Source organism: Cinclus cinclus, chromosome 4 (assembly GCF_963662255.1).
Source record: "Cinclus cinclus chromosome 4, bCinCin1.1, whole genome shotgun sequence".
NCBI classification, from domain to species: domain Eukaryota; kingdom Metazoa; phylum Chordata; class Aves; order Passeriformes; family Cinclidae; genus Cinclus; species Cinclus cinclus.
In genome coordinates this window covers 4191607-4211893 of record NC_085049.1, presented here as the reverse complement: position 1 = coordinate 4211893, position 20287 = coordinate 4191607, and the positions used below count along the sequence as shown (strand labels likewise).

General features: G+C 35.8%; 1 protein-coding gene across 3 annotated transcripts in view; it reads right to left on the bottom strand.

Moving 5' to 3' along the window:
* The window catches only part of BRD1 (bromodomain containing 1), a 57526-nt gene that overhangs the window by 14430 nt on the left and 22809 nt on the right, over positions 1 to 20287 (bottom strand). Inside the window, exons 4-9 of one of the 3 annotated variants that reach the window (XM_062491588.1) lie at positions 19176 to 19307; positions 15897 to 16025; positions 14691 to 15003; positions 13722 to 13982; positions 10048 to 10536; positions 967 to 1007 (exon numbers count right to left, since the gene is read on the bottom strand). In XM_062491588.1, coding sequence (XP_062347572.1) covers positions 991 to 1007; positions 10048 to 10536; positions 13722 to 13982; positions 14691 to 15003; positions 15897 to 16025; positions 19176 to 19307 — 1341 coding nt within the window. In that variant the 3' untranslated portion in view covers positions 967 to 990. Of the gene's footprint in view, positions 1 to 966; positions 1008 to 10047; positions 10537 to 13721; positions 13983 to 14690; positions 15004 to 15896; positions 16026 to 19175; positions 19308 to 20287 lie in introns of those variants that run through there. The other 2 variants (XM_062491587.1, XM_062491586.1) reach the window with 2 other exon arrangements.

The window sequence follows — 20287 nt, the reverse complement described above, 5'->3', positions numbered from 1 at the left end:
AGCAAGTCAGAATCTTGTTGCCCATACTAAATTAATGGAAGCAGAAAAAGGTAACTTCCAAAGGAGAGCAGAAGTTTGGAAAATATGGTAAGAGGAACAAAGCTCAGTATAGTCCAAAGAGCAGCACAGCAAGTCCACGAGTGTACAAAATGCTGCCCCAGAATACAGAATTGTACATTTCAGACTGTAACCACATCTTAGAGTTCTGCTGAAACAAAAAGAAAGAAGCAGAAGGTGTACAAAATTATTCTAAAGCAATTAAAAGTGCACTATACATAGCCTGATGCAAAACCAAGCACATCCAAATGTAAGATGAAGTACTCTCCTAAAACTAGAGCTGAAGGGCTGAGATTCAACCACTAAAAAAACTGGGACCATTCAAAAAATCACTGCACACAGTGCACCAGCACTTGTATAACACTATTTAGTCTAATTTGCAGTCACAACTTGTGCACTTACCCAGAACCAGTGACGTTACTCTTCATTAAAATATATACACAGTAGAGGAAAATGTGTATTTTTATTAAAAAAAACAAACCACTTTTTTTTTTTTTCTTGATAGGTTTCACTTCTCCAAGGAAGATGAGACATTTTTGGAGGGAAGGGAAGAGGATGCAGATGCAGCATTCTTAGCTAATCTGCTCTCACAGAACACGTTCTGGGAATAAGAGTGCTGGGACTGGTAAAACTCTGCCACCAATCTGTGTCACATATACTACAACACGTACAACTTTGTAACTTACGGAAATGGGGCAATATATTGAATGAAGAACATAGTTTCATATATGTCAAAGACTTCCTCCAAGAGTGTTCATTTCTATTTGTTTTTTTGTTTTAAGGATGGCTGGTGTCTCCAACATGATCCAAATTAATTACTTCAAATGTAATTGTCTTTCTGCGTTCCAAAATGATCATTTAATTGAATTCCATTCCATGTTGAGGATAATAGAAAATAATTAGGATCCAAAGAGATAAATACCCAGCATGATATTAGTTAATATGAGAACCTGGAAGACAGTGAAAAAGCCATTAAGTCTCTCTGAAAGGAAACAGAGCTTTCAAATAAATAAGCCATCCTTACAGCAGTGTCCAGAGACAGTGAGAATGACACAAGTGTCCCACATATTCTATCACTAAAAACTAAGGTTTCTAAAGGGACAATCTAAGTAAGTTTCACTTTGATTCAGGCCTCTTTCTTGAAAAAGAAAATACTCAGAGTCATTGAAAACACAGAATACAACCTCCACGTGAATGATGTGCATCAAGAACACAGTTTAGAAATATATCAAAAAATACCTCCAGTAGGAGCAAGAGAGGGGATGTCACCAGTTTAGGGGATTTATATATACAGATAAGCACACATAGGATAATGGAATACTTGAACGCAATAAATCATCAAAAGTTACTGTGTTTTTAAAAATGCAAATCTTGGAAATGGGCAGACTGCAGAAACAGGAGGGCATCCATTAAGTTTTTTTTCAAAAGTAAGAGACTAAGAGCCTAAGAGTAACCCTTTAAATGTTACTTCAAACAGTAACTTCTGGAGTGCAGTAGGAGTATTAAACACAATTCTTCTTTTCAGAATACACAGATGACTATCAGAGGACATCAAAGCTTCCAGTGCTTAAAATAGTCTTCAATATGCACACAAAATGGAAGCCAGTTACTCAAAGCCTACAAAGCCTGATGTGAAGAATACCCTTGGAAATAAAGCTTTTAGAACTTGCTTAAAGCCTGGTCATGGCTAAAGACAGCAAAGACAGCTCAATATGAGCCCACGATGTGGCACCTACACACTAAACAGCAGCACCTTCCAAGATCCTAAGCAGAAAATGTTAACCTTTAAAGGTTTAAGTGACACAGAGCAAATACAGTTTGGTGGCTCAATGAATAGCCTGTTTGATAGGTTCAAAAGAATGCTGAAGAATTAACCTTGTGACTACTAACTTTCTTCAAATCTGAGAATAAGAAGTATCTCTGGCAAATCAGATGAGACTCTGGTACAACAGCAAAATCTGATTTACACAACAGAAAGGAAAATTAATCAACATTTAATAACTACAGCTTCCATAAGATAAGGATCACACATTGCTTTGCACTACAACAGGATCTCTGTACTATAGGATTTTAAAATATGCAAGTGGGAGGCAACCTTAGTGGAGGAGTTTGAAAACACTCCAGAAAATTCTGAAACTAAAGAAGAGCATACCAGAAGAAACATTTCTCAAAAAAAAAAAAAAAAAAAAAAAAAAAAAAAAAAAAAAAAAAAAAAAAAATTACAGCTTCTTCTAAGACAGTATCAGCTTTTCCTATGGTACAGACTGATTAAGCAGCAGAGTAGAAAACACCATTACAAAGTGCACACACAAAATCTGAAAAATTCAAAGTTAACTTTACAAACTGAATTCCTGAATCAGCTTTGGTTTCTATAATTTATGACATGTAAAACAGATGATTACAAAATACAACCTTTAAGTGCCTGAATCACAAACAGACCAATGGTAGTCAGGATTCAAGAAATGACTATAGAAAGTCAGTGATATTCAGGCCATTTACTTCTAATTACCTTGGCAAAAATTACTTATGAGGACATAAGATCAGAAATTTTTTTTAATATTTTTTACTGATTTATGCCCAACAGTTAAGATCCTTAAGAAAAAAACTATATTCCATTTTAAGCTTTTTACTTTCTTACCTACAAAAGCCTGATATAAATGAAATAATCTTTAGAGATTTCTTAAAGACTTAAATCAATAAATATTATTTTAATTCACAACTTGTATAAAGAAAAAGCATGATAATTATTTATCAATATACTGCATGAAAATCCTAGTGCCTAGCAGTCTTTCAGAGCAGCCCTACACCTACAAAGGCTGCTCCATTTCCTAAACTGAGCAGTTCCTGAATGGAACTAACTTTCACAAATTGCCATCACCAGGATTTTACACAGAGCTTTCATCAACACAGTTTTTTCTTCATTGAAAGTAAGGGCTTCCCTGTAATTGTGAGAACACCATTTTTGGGTATGGTATCCAAAGAAAAGGAAACAGATGGACAGAGACCTCCAGAGCTCTCCTATGTAAGCAGGTCCAGTAATTTTATTAAAAAGAAATAATTTAGCACTTATTTGCCTTCTTCAGCTATTTAGGAAAACTGGTTCATAATTTGTTCCTCTTTCTAGGATAGGGAACAGAAAATGATACCGAAGTGGCCACTTGAATGAAAGATCAAGGCAGAGATCTGCCACTCCTGAGATGGCATACAGATACCACAGTAAACTGTAGATCTTTCTGAATTACTTCAGCAAGTTACACAGCTGCATTCCCAGTCCTAAACTTCCTGGCCTTTTTTACCTTGAGAGGTACTTCAAGCAGAGAGATTAAAACTTCATGTGATTCAGTGTAAAAAATCCAGTGCTTTACAGCCTCCTTCTATGATAGCTTGCAGAGTACTTGAGGAGATGTATGACCTGAGTCCTTTGAGACTGAAACATCATAATAAAAATGTAATCCAGCCCAGCAAAAGTTAAAAGTGCTTGCTATCCTAAGATTGTCTTCCAGGCTTCATCGACAGCAGCTGGAAAGACCAAATGAGATGTTTCATTGCTCATGCAGTCAACCTGAAAGTGCTTGAAGCATTGGCAAGTGAACATAATCAAGAGCTATGAAATACCAGCCCACTTTGCTATTTTTAGGCAAAACTGAACAGAAGAGTTAAAATAAGGCTGACTTGCATGTTCATATCTTTGTGTCTACTCAGATGACTCTATAGTTGCTTTTTTCCCCTCAGACCAAAAATACTTTTACCATCAGCACAGAATTTTTTTTAGAGAACTCAGGAGTTATCAGCTGAAGGTTAGTTCTTAGCATCTGCTTCTGTCTCATTTTTTTTTTTTCCAATGCCATACTGTTAGGAAGTAATTTCTGAGCATTATTATAGCTTTGGAGGGAAGGGAAAAAGGAGAAGTCAAGGAAGAAAATAGAATAAAAGGAAGGAGAAAATGAAATCCAAGTGGGAGCATTACCACATTAGGATAGCGTGGCCTGCCAAAGTGCCAGCTAGAAACAAAACAAAGCAACTTTGTTTCCATTTTACCCATTCTGGAATATTACATTTTCCTTTGTATGGGATATCTTCTTAACATGTACACTTTCCCTGTGCATGCCTAAGAAGTTACATCTGGGTACTACAGTGAGAAACACAGTAGAGAGCTATTCAATTAAAACTATCCCCAAACACTGGACTTATAAAAGGTATAGTGTGAATCTCCAAATTCACTGACTTTTAGAATATTTTCAATAAATCCTACAGAAAAAAATAGTCTTAAATGTCACAGATGAAGCACATAGAGGACTATGTTATTTAATTTTTTAGAAAGACAAACCTGGGCCAAGAAATGAGCGAAGTATTAAAAAAATAAATAAAAAAAAATTAAAAAGCAATACCAGAATACAGTGAAAGGCTCCACAATTCCTACAGCATCAAGGAAAACAGAAGGGCTTCTAGAAATACTTGTTTATTTCTACAGAAGATTTGGTTATAAACATCTTAGAAAATTCAGCAATTGTATGTTGCGTACTAACAACTAAGATCTTAAAAATAACCCAAAATGCATCACTTTCAAAGAAATTAGCATTTTTAAGACCAAAGAAAAATTTCCAGAATACTAATGCATGATGGACCTTATGCACGTACACAACTCACAAGCCTTGAGAAAAGCACCAAGTTGCCACTGATCCAAGTGTTCATCAATCCACAACATTCTTAACCACCTTGCTCAAAATTCCCCCTGTTTTCATAATATAAATCAAGAAATAGGAAAAGGAGTTTTCATTCTCAGAAAGTTAATACTACTATTATTTATATTTAATAAAACCAGAAGGAACATTTATTTCCTTAAAAACCATTGTGAGTGTTGATTGGAATAAAAGAGCTTCCTACTCCACCTTTCTGCCTTATGCACTTATTTTACTTTATGTGTATTACAAAACCCTCCCCTATCTCTCAGAATGTTCCCAGAAATTAAATTGGCAGAAATTTTCATATGGCTGGAAGAACCCCTATTTAAAGTTGGAGTGGGCCAAAAAGAAATTAAGAAATGCAGCAGGGGTCCTTTTTTTTCCCCCCTCGTAATTTCTCTCCTTAATTTGCTTTATTTTCTTAGCAAATGGTCCTGCATTTCCCAGTGCCTATCAACCTACTAGAAAACCAATTAGCCAAACTTATCCTGACAACTCAACATGTTGTCAGACTCCTGCAGTCCCCAAGTCTCTACACAGACAAATTTAACAATCCAGGGAATAATTCCCTTTAGGCCTCCACAATCTCCTCACAATCTCCAATACTTTGTTTGCAAATACACCTTAAAACGTTTTAAGTTTCCAAAACTCCTGCAGTCAGGCAGCTAAAGTTCTTGGACACCACTAAGTGCTCAAATAATTAAATTTCAAATAGACTTCACATGAAACAATCACTATGCATTTAAATATAACAAATCGGGTCTGTGGATCAACAGTCAACAGATTTAGTCAAATTATTACTCTTGATTAATGAATACCAATTATAGATAGATAGAAAGATGTATACACATATACTATCATTCCTGTCTATGCCAACCAGAAATTACATCAATTTGGTTGTTGTTTTGGTTTGGTTTTTTTCACTGAGGAACCTTTATTTTAGTTTTTTTTTTTATTATTTACTTTGAGGACCTAAGTTTCTTAGATATGCATGTTTTACTTTCACTTCCTCCATTTAGTGAATGGTACCTGAATGCTGTACATACAAAACCTGACTTTTAGCCAAATTGGCCTGTGATCCAGAGGCAGAGATTCATTAGAAATCAAGTACTGAAGAATTAAAAAAAAATAAACTGTGTTCCATTTCAGTCCAGACACAATGTCTACGCTTATCACATCAAATTAAATAACAGTGGTCCTCACCACAATATTAAAATCTATCAAATGCAAATGGAATTCATACACAGGTTACTTGCCATCATTTTGTACTAGCCATGCAGAAACAAAGGCAGCCCAACATTTCCTAACAGATTTAATAAGGAATCTTTGTTGTATACTGATAACTGTATGTGAAGTATGTATTAAGAAATGATAAATTCCTCCACTCTGCTTTTTACTGTGTGAATATTCTACTTCAGTGATCTACATTCTAAATACTTGTCTACACGTGTTTCAGTATGTTAAGAAAATCTGGGTAGTTGGAAGCAAAATTATGAAGTAAATTAATACACTTCACTGAAATTTTCTACTACTGAATTTGGACAAGAAATAATAGAAGCACAACACACTGCACTATAATAATATTATCTGAAATCCTGATTCTGTGGTAAGTTACAGTGGCTGTTTTAGGTTGTTTACTTTAAAATACATAAGTTTCTAATTAAAATAAGGAGTATTGTCCCCGCAACTGTGAATTACTAACCTAAATTTACAAAAGCTTAGAGATGATTAATAACACCAAGTACACAGGCAAATCTCATCTGCTCATAATCTAGCCTTTCACAATGTTAGAAAAGGTTTCTTAAAACAATAATTTGTTCCATCTGCTGTCTTACTTATACACAACTGATACAGGCAAATTTTTAATGGTCAGTAAAATCTACCTTCTATCCCTTAATCACTTTCATTCTCCTCTGATGCAATAACTGCACAAAGTATGTCCCTGACAAAAATAATTCATCTTCATAACACAAGAGCAAGGTCAGTATACAATGGATATTTTGAAAAGGTCATTGAACTTGTCACAGGTAAGACGTGACAGTCCCAACCTTCAAGAATCATACATCAATCTCTGATGTCACCAAAATTTCCTAAGTAAACCAACACCCTTCTTTTGGAAATTGCTGCTAGACACCATACGAAGCAAACCCAAAATACATCAAGTATGTATAGGAAATTTTAAAGCATGTCTCCACTATGCAGCTGTCATTTTCTACATAGCAACTACGAAGACAGAGGTACTCTGTGATAATGCTCTAGGAGAACACTAGGAAATTTAAATTTAAGATTAAACTACACTCCTGGCTTCATGTATTTTAAAGATTCTCATTTGAAAGGTCAGAGTATTGAAATGAACTCCTTTCAGTCCTCTCTGAAGATTAACTCATGCTGTTCAATAGTGCCCAATTTCTGAAAACGAGCTGGCATTTCAGTATTTTCTGTATAAAGCAACAGCAGTGGGACACCATGTTTCAAAGGAGTGTACCTGTGGATCCTGTATGGGTCTTCCTTGAAAACAACGAAAAACATCAACCCCAAATGGAAGTTAAGAGTGCAAAATAAAAGCAGTCTATAAGAATAATGAAACCAGGTAGGTGTGGTTTTACTCAACTAAATAAACTTCAGAGTCTTCTTTTGGACTTTGCCATGTAAAAATACAGGAGTGACAAGAAAGGGGGAAACACTGATGAGACTGAAGAGTAAGGGACAGAAACAACATATCCTTAAATAATGCCAAGAATCCTCATACTAGCTATGAATAGTAAGAAAGAAAAAATATGTGACAGTGCAGCTGTCGACCACTTAAAAATGTCAATGCTTTGCATATTAAGCAAAGATCTTTTTTGCATTTTTTCCTGTATTCAGTAAAATTCAGTTATAATAATAATAGTTACTATTCACACCATTCCAAGAAAACTGTGCAACAATAATTAATTTTCAACTGCAGGGACTTCCCACAAAGCTGCTAGCTCATGCTAAGGCACACAAGAAGCCTGCTGCATGCCTTTTCCTGTGACTGGATGGCTTTGGAAGGAAAAGCTCTGCTGGATTCTACTGAATAAAAACATTTTTACCTACAGCATGAGATTAAATTTTGTAAAAAATAACCAAATAGAAAGAATGTATTGATGTATACATCACCTTATGCATTTGAATCATAACATAGGCAGCTGCCTGAATCAATACCAAAAATATCGATTCATACACAAAAAAATCTCAACTGTTTTTTAAATCTTGGTAAGTATCTGACATTGGTACTGGTTTCCTGCTGAACTGCAGCTCAAGGTAGCTGCCAACTGCAAACTGCTTAAATTAGTGTGGAGATACAAATTTGAAAATAACAAGAGGAATAAAGTTTTCCTATGTGAAAGCAAAATGTTTGCTTGCAAACAGGAAAACTAATCAAAGGAATAATATCTGATAAACTGCCACATGTGTATGAACCATACATGCCTAAAACACAAGATTAAGAATAACTAGAACATTTTCAGGGGACTATTAACTGGCTAAACTGTTTCAATTCATTCTTCTTGAACAAGTACAAATTCTAACTATGAATGCCCCCTAAGTATTAGTTCTATATAAATTTAATTCTCTTCATATCTTTACTAGCTCAAGAAACGACTACATAATTTTGTTTTAAAATAACAATAGAAAAACTTTTTAACTTCTGGATTTTATTCCTGTAACTGGGTTGTTAGTTTTGAAGATAATCAAAAGCATATTTGCTCTACATACACCTAACTCCACATGAAGAAAGAAAAATAGCTGAATTTAAATGTATTCAGAAATCTGGTTGGTTTAGGTTTTGTTGCTGCCTTCTTTTTCCCCTTTAAGTTAGTTTTCTTACAAAATAAAAACTTTTCTTCCCCTAAAGAAAAAAAAAATCACAATGTTTAACATAAAAATTTCAAGGAATTAGTACTAATTCCTGGAGTGATCTAGCACAAAGTGATTCATTGTGTGTGATAAAATGCAATTTATATACAGATACATAATGAAATCACCTAGATTATAAACTGGCAAATTAGGATATTTGGCAACCAAAGCTTTTTATATTCTTAATAAAGATTAATTCATTTGTATTATCACACTGCCTTCACTCAGTACTTACTCCAGAACTAAAGTACCAGACCAAATCTGCATGCTCTTTCCAAGCTGCTAGGGAAATGAATAGAAGTTGGGGCTTTCCAAACAGGCTAACCTAACAAAACCCCAAAAATATCAATGAAAGACAATTCCGCTCACTAAATCTTATTTAAGGTTCTCTCATGCTATGATTCCAGCATTAGAATCATTAGCCCTCACCTGACCATTCAAAAAAAACCCAGCCAACCAACCAATTTTTAAAAGTGCACCAGCCCACACCCCAAAAAATCCTGTTATTCAAAACAAAAAAATTCCCAGCGAATAAAAAAGAAACAACTCTTTCATTCAAAGAGACAAAATCCTCACATGCTGTTTTCATACCTGCATAAGGGTTCCCAACACAACAATAAACAGAATATTTCACAGGTAATATAAAAGTCATAGTCATGGCCATGAAATAAAGGAACCATTTTTAAGTATTTTCCTCATGCTGCTTGTCTTCCTTAAAGGTTTTTAATTAATTTCTCAAATAAATAGAACCATGGTGTGCTAAGAGAAGATATAATTAATGCCTTGAGCTGTTCTGCACTAATGTATCAAGATAACATTTTCTTTAAAATATCCTTTAGAGAAGTCTCATTAAGAGCATAATCTTACCCTCAACTCTACTTAAAGGGTACAGACTAAAGAAAAAAACTACATGAAGTGTCACTATACGTTGGGATTTTAACACTTCCATAAAATATATGGATATACAAAGCGCCCCATACACAGTCATCAATTTCATAATGTAAAAATATTCTTGGAGTAACACTCAGCAAAATGAAATCACACATGGCACAAGTATTTTTCACGCTCCTGCTTACAAGCCTCCTGGTTTTGGCATCACATGTCAAGTTTCCATGTAATTTAGCAGGGAATTTTCAAAAGAGGAGCTGGTTCATCTTTCCTACAGGTTTCACACACACCCATACGTGTCATTTTAAAAACTGCAGCATGAAACTAAAGAACCCAACTTGGGTCTGTAAGTCTAACTGTCAAGGGCCAACTCAAAAATGAGTAATTATTTTCCAAACTGTCGCTACTCAACTGTGAGGACAACTGTGAGGACTGTTTCAAGTGCTAAAATCTGAAGATTAACAATCACACATATGTAAAAATGAACAGGTATGTTAACTTTCCAGATGCATCCATTCAAATAAGTTTCGTAAACATTTACCTGTATCCAAGCGCTTTACAGGGGACTCATCATCAACCTCAGAATCTCCACATGCACTCCTTGATCTTTTCCTTGGGTGCAGAAGTGTCTCCAACCTTGGAAGGACTACAGACAAAAAGGTTTTGGTCCCTAGCTGTGGAGAAGTTGGCTGGGTTTCAGTGTTCTTTGCAGACTTTTGGGGGCTTATAGTTTTCGATTTGCAGAAGAGAATGGATGTACGTCTGTTTACATCAGTTGATGACTCAGCTACAGCAGAAACAGTCGACTCATTGAGATTACTGTCAAGTAAGTGTTCTGGAGTGTGTCCATTTATTTCTTTCTGAATGGAAGTGCTATATAATTCATTATCAAATTTTACTCTTTTGTAAAGCTTACTCTGCTCTGGATTGAGTTCTACTGGTTTGAGGGTTGGTGGTTCTGAATTAGTCTCCAAGTTTGAAGGAAGAGGTAATGCATCTGATGGTTCAAGTTTAGGGGGAGATTTATCTCCTGAAAAAATTATAAATAGAGTGTGATTTTTGAAAACCTGTAGTTAGAAAGTCTATTATAAAACTCACTATAAATGTGCAGCCCACCAAATAAATCGTTGTCTGGAAACAAAGCATAACATTTTAAAACCAAAACTTGTCTAGCAACAACCTGTCCTAGTTAGTAGTTCCTACTTTTATACTGGGAATGTAACAGGGGTAGAAAAGGAGATGTATATAGCTGGTGTTAACAATTTGTACCTGGGTAAGTACTTTGTTCTTCTCATGCAGTTATGTTAGTTTCATTAATTAAAAACTAGAAAATCAATTTTTTCATTATTAAGTTGGGGTGGCGGATGATTATCTGCTAAATGCAACTATACTGCCATTCAAGTAAAATTTTTGATAACATGCATTTTTATCTATTTCACCTTATCAATATTCACATTACCTGCCTATGAAAAGTTTTATCAGCTAACCAATAAAAAAAAAAAGTACTTGTAACCTGTTCAACTTGAGTGAATTAAAATGTGTTACAAAATCTACACAAGGGCATGATTTGTAAAGCCTTTTTATGGTTGTGACCAGAAGTTTTACCTATCAAAAAGTAATAAAAATGGGGAAGAAAAACCCAACACCCCCAAAATCTTGCACTAGTTGACAAATAACACACTTGCAGATTTGATAGGAGAAATCAGAAAAAAACACCCTCTACCATTTTTCTCCAGGCCCCTTCCCCCTCAAATTTTCATTTTTTTTTAGTATGATTATGTCCCATTCAATCCCACTAAATCCATGCTGGGAAAAGACAATAGAGATATGACAGTGAGTGTATAAAAGTAGTTTCAATTTTCATCACAAGTAATGGGAAAGAAAATAAACATTCTGGTATTGCAGCAATCCCTAATACAAATAGAAGGATGTCCCAAACTATAATTACAGACTCATAACGATGTTAAAATCTTTCTAGCTTCCAGAAGAATCTTTCAAAATATAAGAAAGGAAATAGTTATTCTACAGTAACTGTATATATAACACTAATGTACTCGTTATGTCATCACATAAAATATTTAAACTTAGTTAAATTTTCGATGCCACCTAAAGAAAGGTATAAAACCCCCAAGTGTTTAAGTTCTCTATTTGCAGTTTATTTTGTTTGGCTTTGGCCCAGCAATGTTTACTTGGAAATCATTAACTTCTAAGTGCAGAAAAATCTTTACCCTACTGTTTAAGGTTTAATTAAACAATAGCACAGCTCATATTAAAAAAAAACCCCTCTTTTTAAAATAACAGCATGACTGTGCTTACATCATTTGAAGGCACAGAGGTATCAGAACTGGTAACTAATATTTCAGGAAGACCACAGAATGAAATGTTCAGTCAGATAAGCACGTTTAAACTACCAGCCATTAAAAAATCCTGTACTTTAGAATCTCCGAGGTGACTTTATTTGTCAACAAATTCTGATTTTCTTATGACTAATCAGAAAATATTCACAGAAAGACTGAAGAACATAAAACCACTTGAGAATTCTTTAGAAGTAAAACCTAAATTTCATGGGGTTATTCTGGTACTGTATTTTTCACATGATCAAAGACTGGAAACAGAATTGCAAGAGGGTAATTCACAGTACTATTAAAGTCAGTTCCTGTAGAGATCCTGGGCACAGGACTTTAAGACTTTTCTTATCTTTTTTTTTGGCAATTTGTTTTCTTTACTCCTCTATGTACCTTTCATTTGAGAAACTGAAATTTGAACTAATTATTACTCTCCACTAGATCAGAACCATAACAACCAACCCTGGATCGTGCCTCCCATCATGTTTTATTTAAAAAGCATACTGTAGATAGAAGAAAACCACTACTGCTCACTTTGGACTACTTTTTACACAAAAAAAAACCCTGAAGTTAAAGGCTGTGGCAACAAGAAGTTAAGCTACAAATGTAAAAAAACCTGTGGATTCATAAGATGCCAAACCCCACATTCCTAAAGAACTATATTGAATACCATCACCACTTGAAGATTAAAGAAATACCCAAATTTTAAAAACCCACACCATTAAACATTCTGAGAACACTTAAAAGCCTCAGGACAAGACAGTGTGCTGATTCACGTATGCTTTTCCTACCAATACTCAAATCTTCAGCAAGTTCTGTGTTTGGAATTAAACACTAAGTTGCTGTTTGAATGGCAGTTAAGGACAATCATTTCACTGGCTTCACCCTTCAAAAATTTTGATAGCATCAAGCCACAACAAATAGAGACTATTTTATTAACTACCAGGCTTCCACTTTCCCTTGAGCTCTTTCCTCCTCCTATTCAATGCACTTACTCAAAAACGAAACACATCTCTAACTCTCCTAAAGGAAAAGTTTAGTTTCTTAGAGCTAATCGTGACACAAAGTCAATAGAATTCTAATTTGAGTGACAGATTCTCTTTGCATCATTTAAAAATGAGCTATTTAAACCTCAGGAAAAAAAAAAAAAGTTAAAAATGCAAACATGGTATTTAATTAAAATATGAACTCAGTCCTTCCTGCACACTGCTCTCATTGAAATCAGTGGCAATTAGCCAAGTTCTGAGACAAATGTTTAGAGGAGGAAGAGAAGCAAAAGGGGAAGAGCTGGGCAGGTACAGCTGACTTGATTCTACAACATGAAATTTGTTAAGTCTTACCAATAGCTAGATTTATTTAAAATAGATAAATAAATAAGCAAATTACCCCAAAGCCTACCCACCCTCCACCCTAGAGTGTGGAGTAGTGAATAAAAATGGCTAAAAGCCTAGTACAGCAGCCTGAGTCTTCATTACCATTGACCTAGGCTCACATGACCCCTAATACATATTTTGACATTTAAGTGTATTTCCAAAAGTACAAAGGCATTTTCCACTCAGGCAGTTCCAACTGCTTTTTGTACAAGATGGTTTGCACTTTCATTTTTTAACACTTAAGTTTTTAAAGCCTTGCTAACATGAAAAATAATGGAGGGAGGTTTTTTTAAGATCATTCTACTCTTCAAATATTTGTTGTGATTAAGCAGCTATTTTCACATTATAAAACTACTCCTTTAATTTCAAAAATCAGTATTTTAAATTCAATTAATGTTACTCTATCAAATTCTTTAATTCACACTATTACTTACATCACAGCACCTGAGTGAAGCAGTTCAGAACAGTACTCATTTAAACCTGGTTTACAATCTTACCTTCTTCTTCTCCGTCTTGCTCTAATGCTGCACTTTCTTCTTCAAAACTTCCAATACCTGATTCTATTTGAGGAGCTTGGTTGTGTTGCTGACTGAGTTTGTTGCGAATAATGCTGATTTCTTTCTTTAACAGCTTTGCTCTTTTGCTCCTTGACCCACTGGATTTCATTGCACAGGTAAGATCAAGTTTTTCTAGCAGCTCTCTCAGCTGTTCTTCCAAGGACATATGTGCTCTGTTTGCAGGATTCAGTAACCTATCCACTGAAGTCAAAACACGTACAATTGAAAACGTGTTAGCATTTCCCAGAATATTTCTCAGAACAGTAATACCAACAGGAGAAAAGAAACCTGAATTCACACGCCAAAATTTAAAAAATACTGTCAAAAACCTATTTAGATTATAGTCAGAAATGCTGAAATTAATTCCTACTATATATTTACTATTTTTCTTAATCAGCATTTTGCTCAAAAAAACCTAAGTAGTAGAGCAAAGAAGTAAAAGGTCAGAAGGAAGGTTATAAAAGAAATGTGTTAATTATTCTCCTCACTTTCAAACCTTAGAAAACTCACATGTAATAAAAAAAAATAATAATAATTCCTAGTATAACAAACATGCTCGATTTTTTGAATAGGTTATTTAGGAATATGCTGAAGTTTATGAACACTGGTATTCATTTGCCACGCCTTACAAACATATACAATCACGTGAAAGAAAGCACTCAACTTAAAATCCTTCTCCGTGTAAATTAACTTAGGCTCTGATTCTGCCAAAATCAGAATCCAGATAGCACTGATGTCTAATGACAGATCTGGCACAAGAGAAACACCAGACTCTTTCAAGCAATGCTTTTAATGGGGGGGAATCTAGTTAGCAAACTGAACAGCAACAATCCTAAACATCCGTATGGAACGTACACGCTGCGTGCAATGAAAAATGGAACATTCAAAAATAACTGAAAAACATCTTACCATCCTCCCAAGAGAAAGGCTGGGGTGACTCAAGTTTAGGCCGTTCTGCTAAGTGCATTCCAGTTTCATTGTTATAACCAATTCCTTCAGCATCTCGCCTGGCTTGCCTGAGAACTACACCTCCCTGATCTCTTAACCGCACGGCAGCTCGATAAAATATTGTATCTTTTGCATTGTACTTCATACAGTTATCTATGATCAGATTGAAGTCTTCTTCAAACTCTGTGAGGTTTCTGTAGCCTTGAGCTTCTAACCGTTTTCGCATGGTGGAGAAATCCATAGGATGTTTAATATGATCCAAATAGTCTGGAACCTTTGAAGAAATATTTAAAACACAAATGGGTAAAACTGTCTTATTCCAGACAAGGTTTAGTTACTAACTGATCTACTTTTAAAGCACATTTTGTAACACCTCCAGACAAGAAATTAAAAATCTAACTTGATATTGCAAACATTTGCATGCCAACTGAAGTTTACGTATCACAATATTCTGCATCTTGGGTAACAATTCTGAGCTCTGCTAAGAGAAACTACGTTTTCTTGGGAGCTCTGTGGTTTTATGTACTCCTACTTCCAGGCAACTAGTGATAGGACAAGGGAAAATGGAAAAAAGTTGCACCAGGGGCAGCTCAGGTCGGATATCAGGAAAAAATTCTACACTGAAAGAGTGGTTTAGAGTTGAACAGGTTCCCCAGGGAAGTAGTGCAGTCACCATCCATGGAAGTGTTCAAAACAAACAGATGTGGTACTTTGCAACGGGGTTTAGTTGTCATGATGGTATGAGGTCAAAGACTGGACCCGATGATCTTGGCAATCTTTATTAACCTTAGTGATTCTACACATAATAACCAGCTGTGTACACAGTGTACGTACACACACACGTGTACTGTCTACTTTCACCTTCAAGTAAGAACATAGTATCTGCACTGCAATTTTTGATTTCCTTCAAATCTGCTCTACCAAAATCATCTTACTGAAAAGCACCAATATGTACCCAACATTCCACACAAGTATTTCTCAGAAATTACTTTGGTATATAAACATAAAAAGGCTTTCATAACAGTAAACTCATAACTCATAATGTTAATTATCAGAATGAAGATTAAAAGGTAACACTGCTTCTAACTCTGCATGTAATGACTCGTTTCTGGTACTTAAGTGCCACCAAGCCACATGCAAACACCAGGAAGCAGAGTGCAAACATACCTCTTTAAGGTTCACTGGCTGAGCAAATATACGAGCAGAATCCTTTTCCTGCAGCTGATCCAGAACCGATCTCAGCAGTACAGTGAATGGAATAAGCTGAAGTTCCATAGTAACCTGCTCAATCTTGACCTAAACAAGTAAGTTATCCAACTGAGCATTTGCCATTAACACCCTGCATTGAAGTTGTTTAGCAGCAATAGCATAGTATTTTAGATAAGATATAAAATATAAATATATGTAAGTAAATGAGTTCAGTACTACTTCCAATATCATCAGCTGGCATTTATCTGACATAGGTTTTCAGCTAATGATGTTATAAGAAAACAACAATAACAAAAAATTCATTCTTATTCCTCCAACTCCAGCTTCCCAGAACTTGAATTTGTACTTTATATGTAAGAATTTTGTTCCACTTTTAAATGCTTCTTTTTTAACGATTCTACATAGTAACAGCTTCACAATTCACCAACAATGTGAAAATAGTAAGAATTTAAAGGTAATGTTTCAAATTAAATTTCAGTTGTACTGCCATTTTGAAGTTTAAGAAGAGAATCCGATTTACAGTCTATATAAGACAGATATATTCTGATAATTCAGATTATATTCTACATAAATTCCAAGAAAATTATTTCAGAAAACAGAATCAACATCTTCAAATACTTGAAGATCCTTCAGAATTTTTTTTTATTTTTAACACTAATTCAATTCCCCTGTAGTTTAATTTTCAGGCACTTTTAAAGAATTATTAGCAATGAAAGTCTTGTTATGGCTAAAGTAAATTCTAGATGAAAGATTAAAGGTGTGTGCACATGAATACAATAAAAATGTGTAAATAAAGTATAAGCAAACACATGTGTAAAGTACATGCATATAAATAATAATACATGTGTAGGTAAAGCCAGTGATAAGTGAATGCACATGAACGATGCACAGAATTCTGGAAAGCACTCCAGAAGGACAAATTATATTAACTTGCAGTGAATGCTCACAGTTTGCAAAAGTGAAAGTGAAATTGCTTTTACAAATAAGGATCATTAAAAACTCCTACGTGCAAACATTTTGCGTTCACAGTTTTCATGTAAGATTTTCATCTTTCTGCATTATCACTTCCTCAAGTCTCTTCTCCTGGTAATGTTAACTGCAGACTGCTGTAGGACTTTAGATGCAGCTTTTATGTTTGTTTTTTTGTTGTTGTTGTTTTGGTTTGGTTTTTTTGGATTTTTTTTTTTTGTGACAGAAGGATAAGAATGCTACTAAGTATATGGACATGCACTGAGAAAACCTGAATGATCAAATCTTCTGAAGTTCTTCAGAAACCAATCATTTTTCCAAATCTATGAGAATGTCTTGTTAAATAATTTCTCTATACCAATGAGCACAGCATGGGTAACAAACAGAAGGAGCTGGAGGTCAATCTTGGTAGAAGTCATGCCCTAATTTCCATTACTGAAATTTGGTGGGACAAATCCCATGACTGGAGTGTGACTATGGATGGCTACAAGCTGGTCAGAAAGGCCAAGAGCATACCAAAGTGCAGTGGAGCTGCCCTCTACATTGAGAAATGAATATATTGTGCTGAGTTGTCTCAAGAAAAGTCGTGAGCAGGTTGAAAGGTTAGACACCAAGATGAGATCAGGAACACTGTGGTTGGTATTTATTTCAGATCTAGGGCAGCCTATTGACAAAGCCTGCTTGCTCCAGCTACAGACAGACATTGCTTTTGCAGGCTCTTTTCCTGCTGGGAACCACCCTGACATCTGGCAAAGTAGCATGACAAGCTGTAGGAGACTCCTGAAGGACACTATGGATAACTTCACAAGGCAAAGCTTCCATGTGGGACACAAGGAGAAGATTCAGGACAGCCAGGACAGCCTTTCCAAGGGCAAGTCCTGCCTAAGGAACACAGTGGCTAACCAACCTTATGGCCTTCTATGATGGAATAACTATCAGCAGACAAGGGAAGATGTCATCTATCTAGACTTCTCTAAGGCCTCTGCCAACAACATCCTTTTCTCTAAGCTGCAGAGAGATGGATTCAATGAGTGGACTGCTCCATAGGTAAGGAATTGGCTGGATGGCTGCATCCAGAGAGCAGTGATCAATGGCTTGGACTTTGGATGGACATCAGTAACATCAGTAAGAGTCCTGTCCCTCAGGGGTCTGCACTGGAACCAGTAGTATTTAGTATTTTCACCAATGACATAAGACAAAAGGATCAAGTGCACCCTCAACAAATCTGCAGATGACACCAAGATGAATTTTGCAGTGACACCTGAAGCACAGGATCCCACCCAGACCAGGACAAGCCCAAGAAGTGGGCCCCACAGGAATCTCATGGGATTCAACAAGGCCAAGTTCCAGTGTTCCTGCACCTGGCTTATGCCAACCCCAGGGATCAAGAAGGGTTGAGGGAAAAACAGCTCCAGCCCTGTCAAGAACTTGAGACTACTGGTGGATGAAAAAAACCTCAATATGAGCTGGCAGTGTGTGCTTGCAGCCCAGAAAGCCAACTGTATCCAGGACTGTATGGAAAAAAGTACAGCCACCAGGTCAAGGGAGGTGATTCTGTCCCTCTACTCTGCCCTCATTTGGCCCCACCTGCACTGCTGCATCCAACTCTGCGGCCCCCATCATAAGATCATGAAGCTGTTGGAGTGAGTCTAGAGGAGGGTCACAGATATGATCAGACTGGAGCTCTCTTCTGAAGAAAGACTGAGAGAAATGGGGTCGCTCACCCTGGAGAAGAGAGGGCTCAAGTGAGACTTTATTGCAGCCTCTCAGTACTTAGAAGGGGTTTATAAGAAAGATGGGGACAAACTGATTAGTAGAGCCTGTAGTGACAGGACCAGGGGTAACCGTTTTAAACTAAAAGAGGGTAGATTCAGACTACAGATAAGGAAGAAATTTTTTACAATGAGTGAAGCACTGCAACAACAGATTGCCCAGAGAGATGGTAGATGCCTTATTCCTGGAAAAATTAAAGGCTAGGTTGGATGGGGCTTTGAACAACCTGGTCTGGCCGAGGATGTCCCTGTTCACTGAAGAGGGGTTGGATTACATGATCCTTAATGTTCCTTTCAACCCAATCCATTCTATGATTAGATGAAAATTTTCTATCTTTTAAATAGTTTGAGTGCACAGAATGCACATGTTACTTGACATGTTATGTGAGGATTAAAATACACCTTTTCTTCTACTGAATAAAATACAGTGTGTGAGAATACTTAGATTGTCTTTCCTCCAGAAAAGTTTCATCAAATTAAAAGGTGCTCCATTTACCTGTTCTCTTTTTAATTTTTCACGCTTACGTATCAGTTCTATCAACAAACGTGCTCTTTCAAGATCATGGCGCAGCCTTTGCCAGTACTTCAATTTTTCTTTTAAGGCTTGCATTTCTTCATCATCTTCTGTCTAAGAAAAGAATCAAAACATTTTCATGAAATGAAAAATGCATACCTCTTTTATTTAAGATAGCTCTATACAATTACAGAATGTATGCACATGGAAGGAGAAACTACTGTCTTCTAGTTATGGCACTTGCTCATAAGCTTCATGAGCTTCATGCTCCAGCTACAGAAAATCTGTGCTCAGGGTATCTTCCAGAGTTACTCAAGGGTCTAATTGAAAATAAAATCTAAACTGGAAAGCAATCCTATGACAATGGCTATTGACATCAGAAGAACCAACACAGCAAATAACAACCAAGAAACAAAAAAACTGCAAAACATAATACAGGATTTTCGCATCAAAATCCAAACGAGGTGAACACCACCAGTTTCTTCAGAAACTCCAGCCTGGGAGAAAGAAATTACTCATGTGGTCAACACAGTCCACCTCCCTCACACCCAGCAGAACTAGGACACACTTGTAACAAAACAAAGTAATTATGGCTTGTGAGGACAGGAAATGAAAAGCTGTTTATTAGATAATATAGTAACTTCAAATGGTACTGCTGGTGAATAATGCAGCAATACACCCTTTTCAAAAATGGATGAAAGAACTTAATTTACACGTATTTCACAGTAAGCAATGTTTAAACACTTGCAGTATTTAGACTGATTTGTACATACAAAAACCCAGAGTGTTTGTTTGCCTCTACTGTTTTTCATAAGGAAAAGGGAGGATATTAGACTACTTCTTATAGAATTCAAATGGTATTGGTAATTCACCAAAAATGAGTCCATAAACTGAAATCCTGATATTAGTACCAAGTACACAAAAGAAACACCTCCTTTGGAAAATTATTACATTTGAAAAATGAGTAATTTATAAAAGCACCTCTTCCTTTTATTGCAGTATTTTATTTTATAAAATCACCTCTTTGCAGAGATATCCAAAACTTTGTATGCTTGCCCATAACTAGCATGATGCAATATACACTTGTTAAGTCA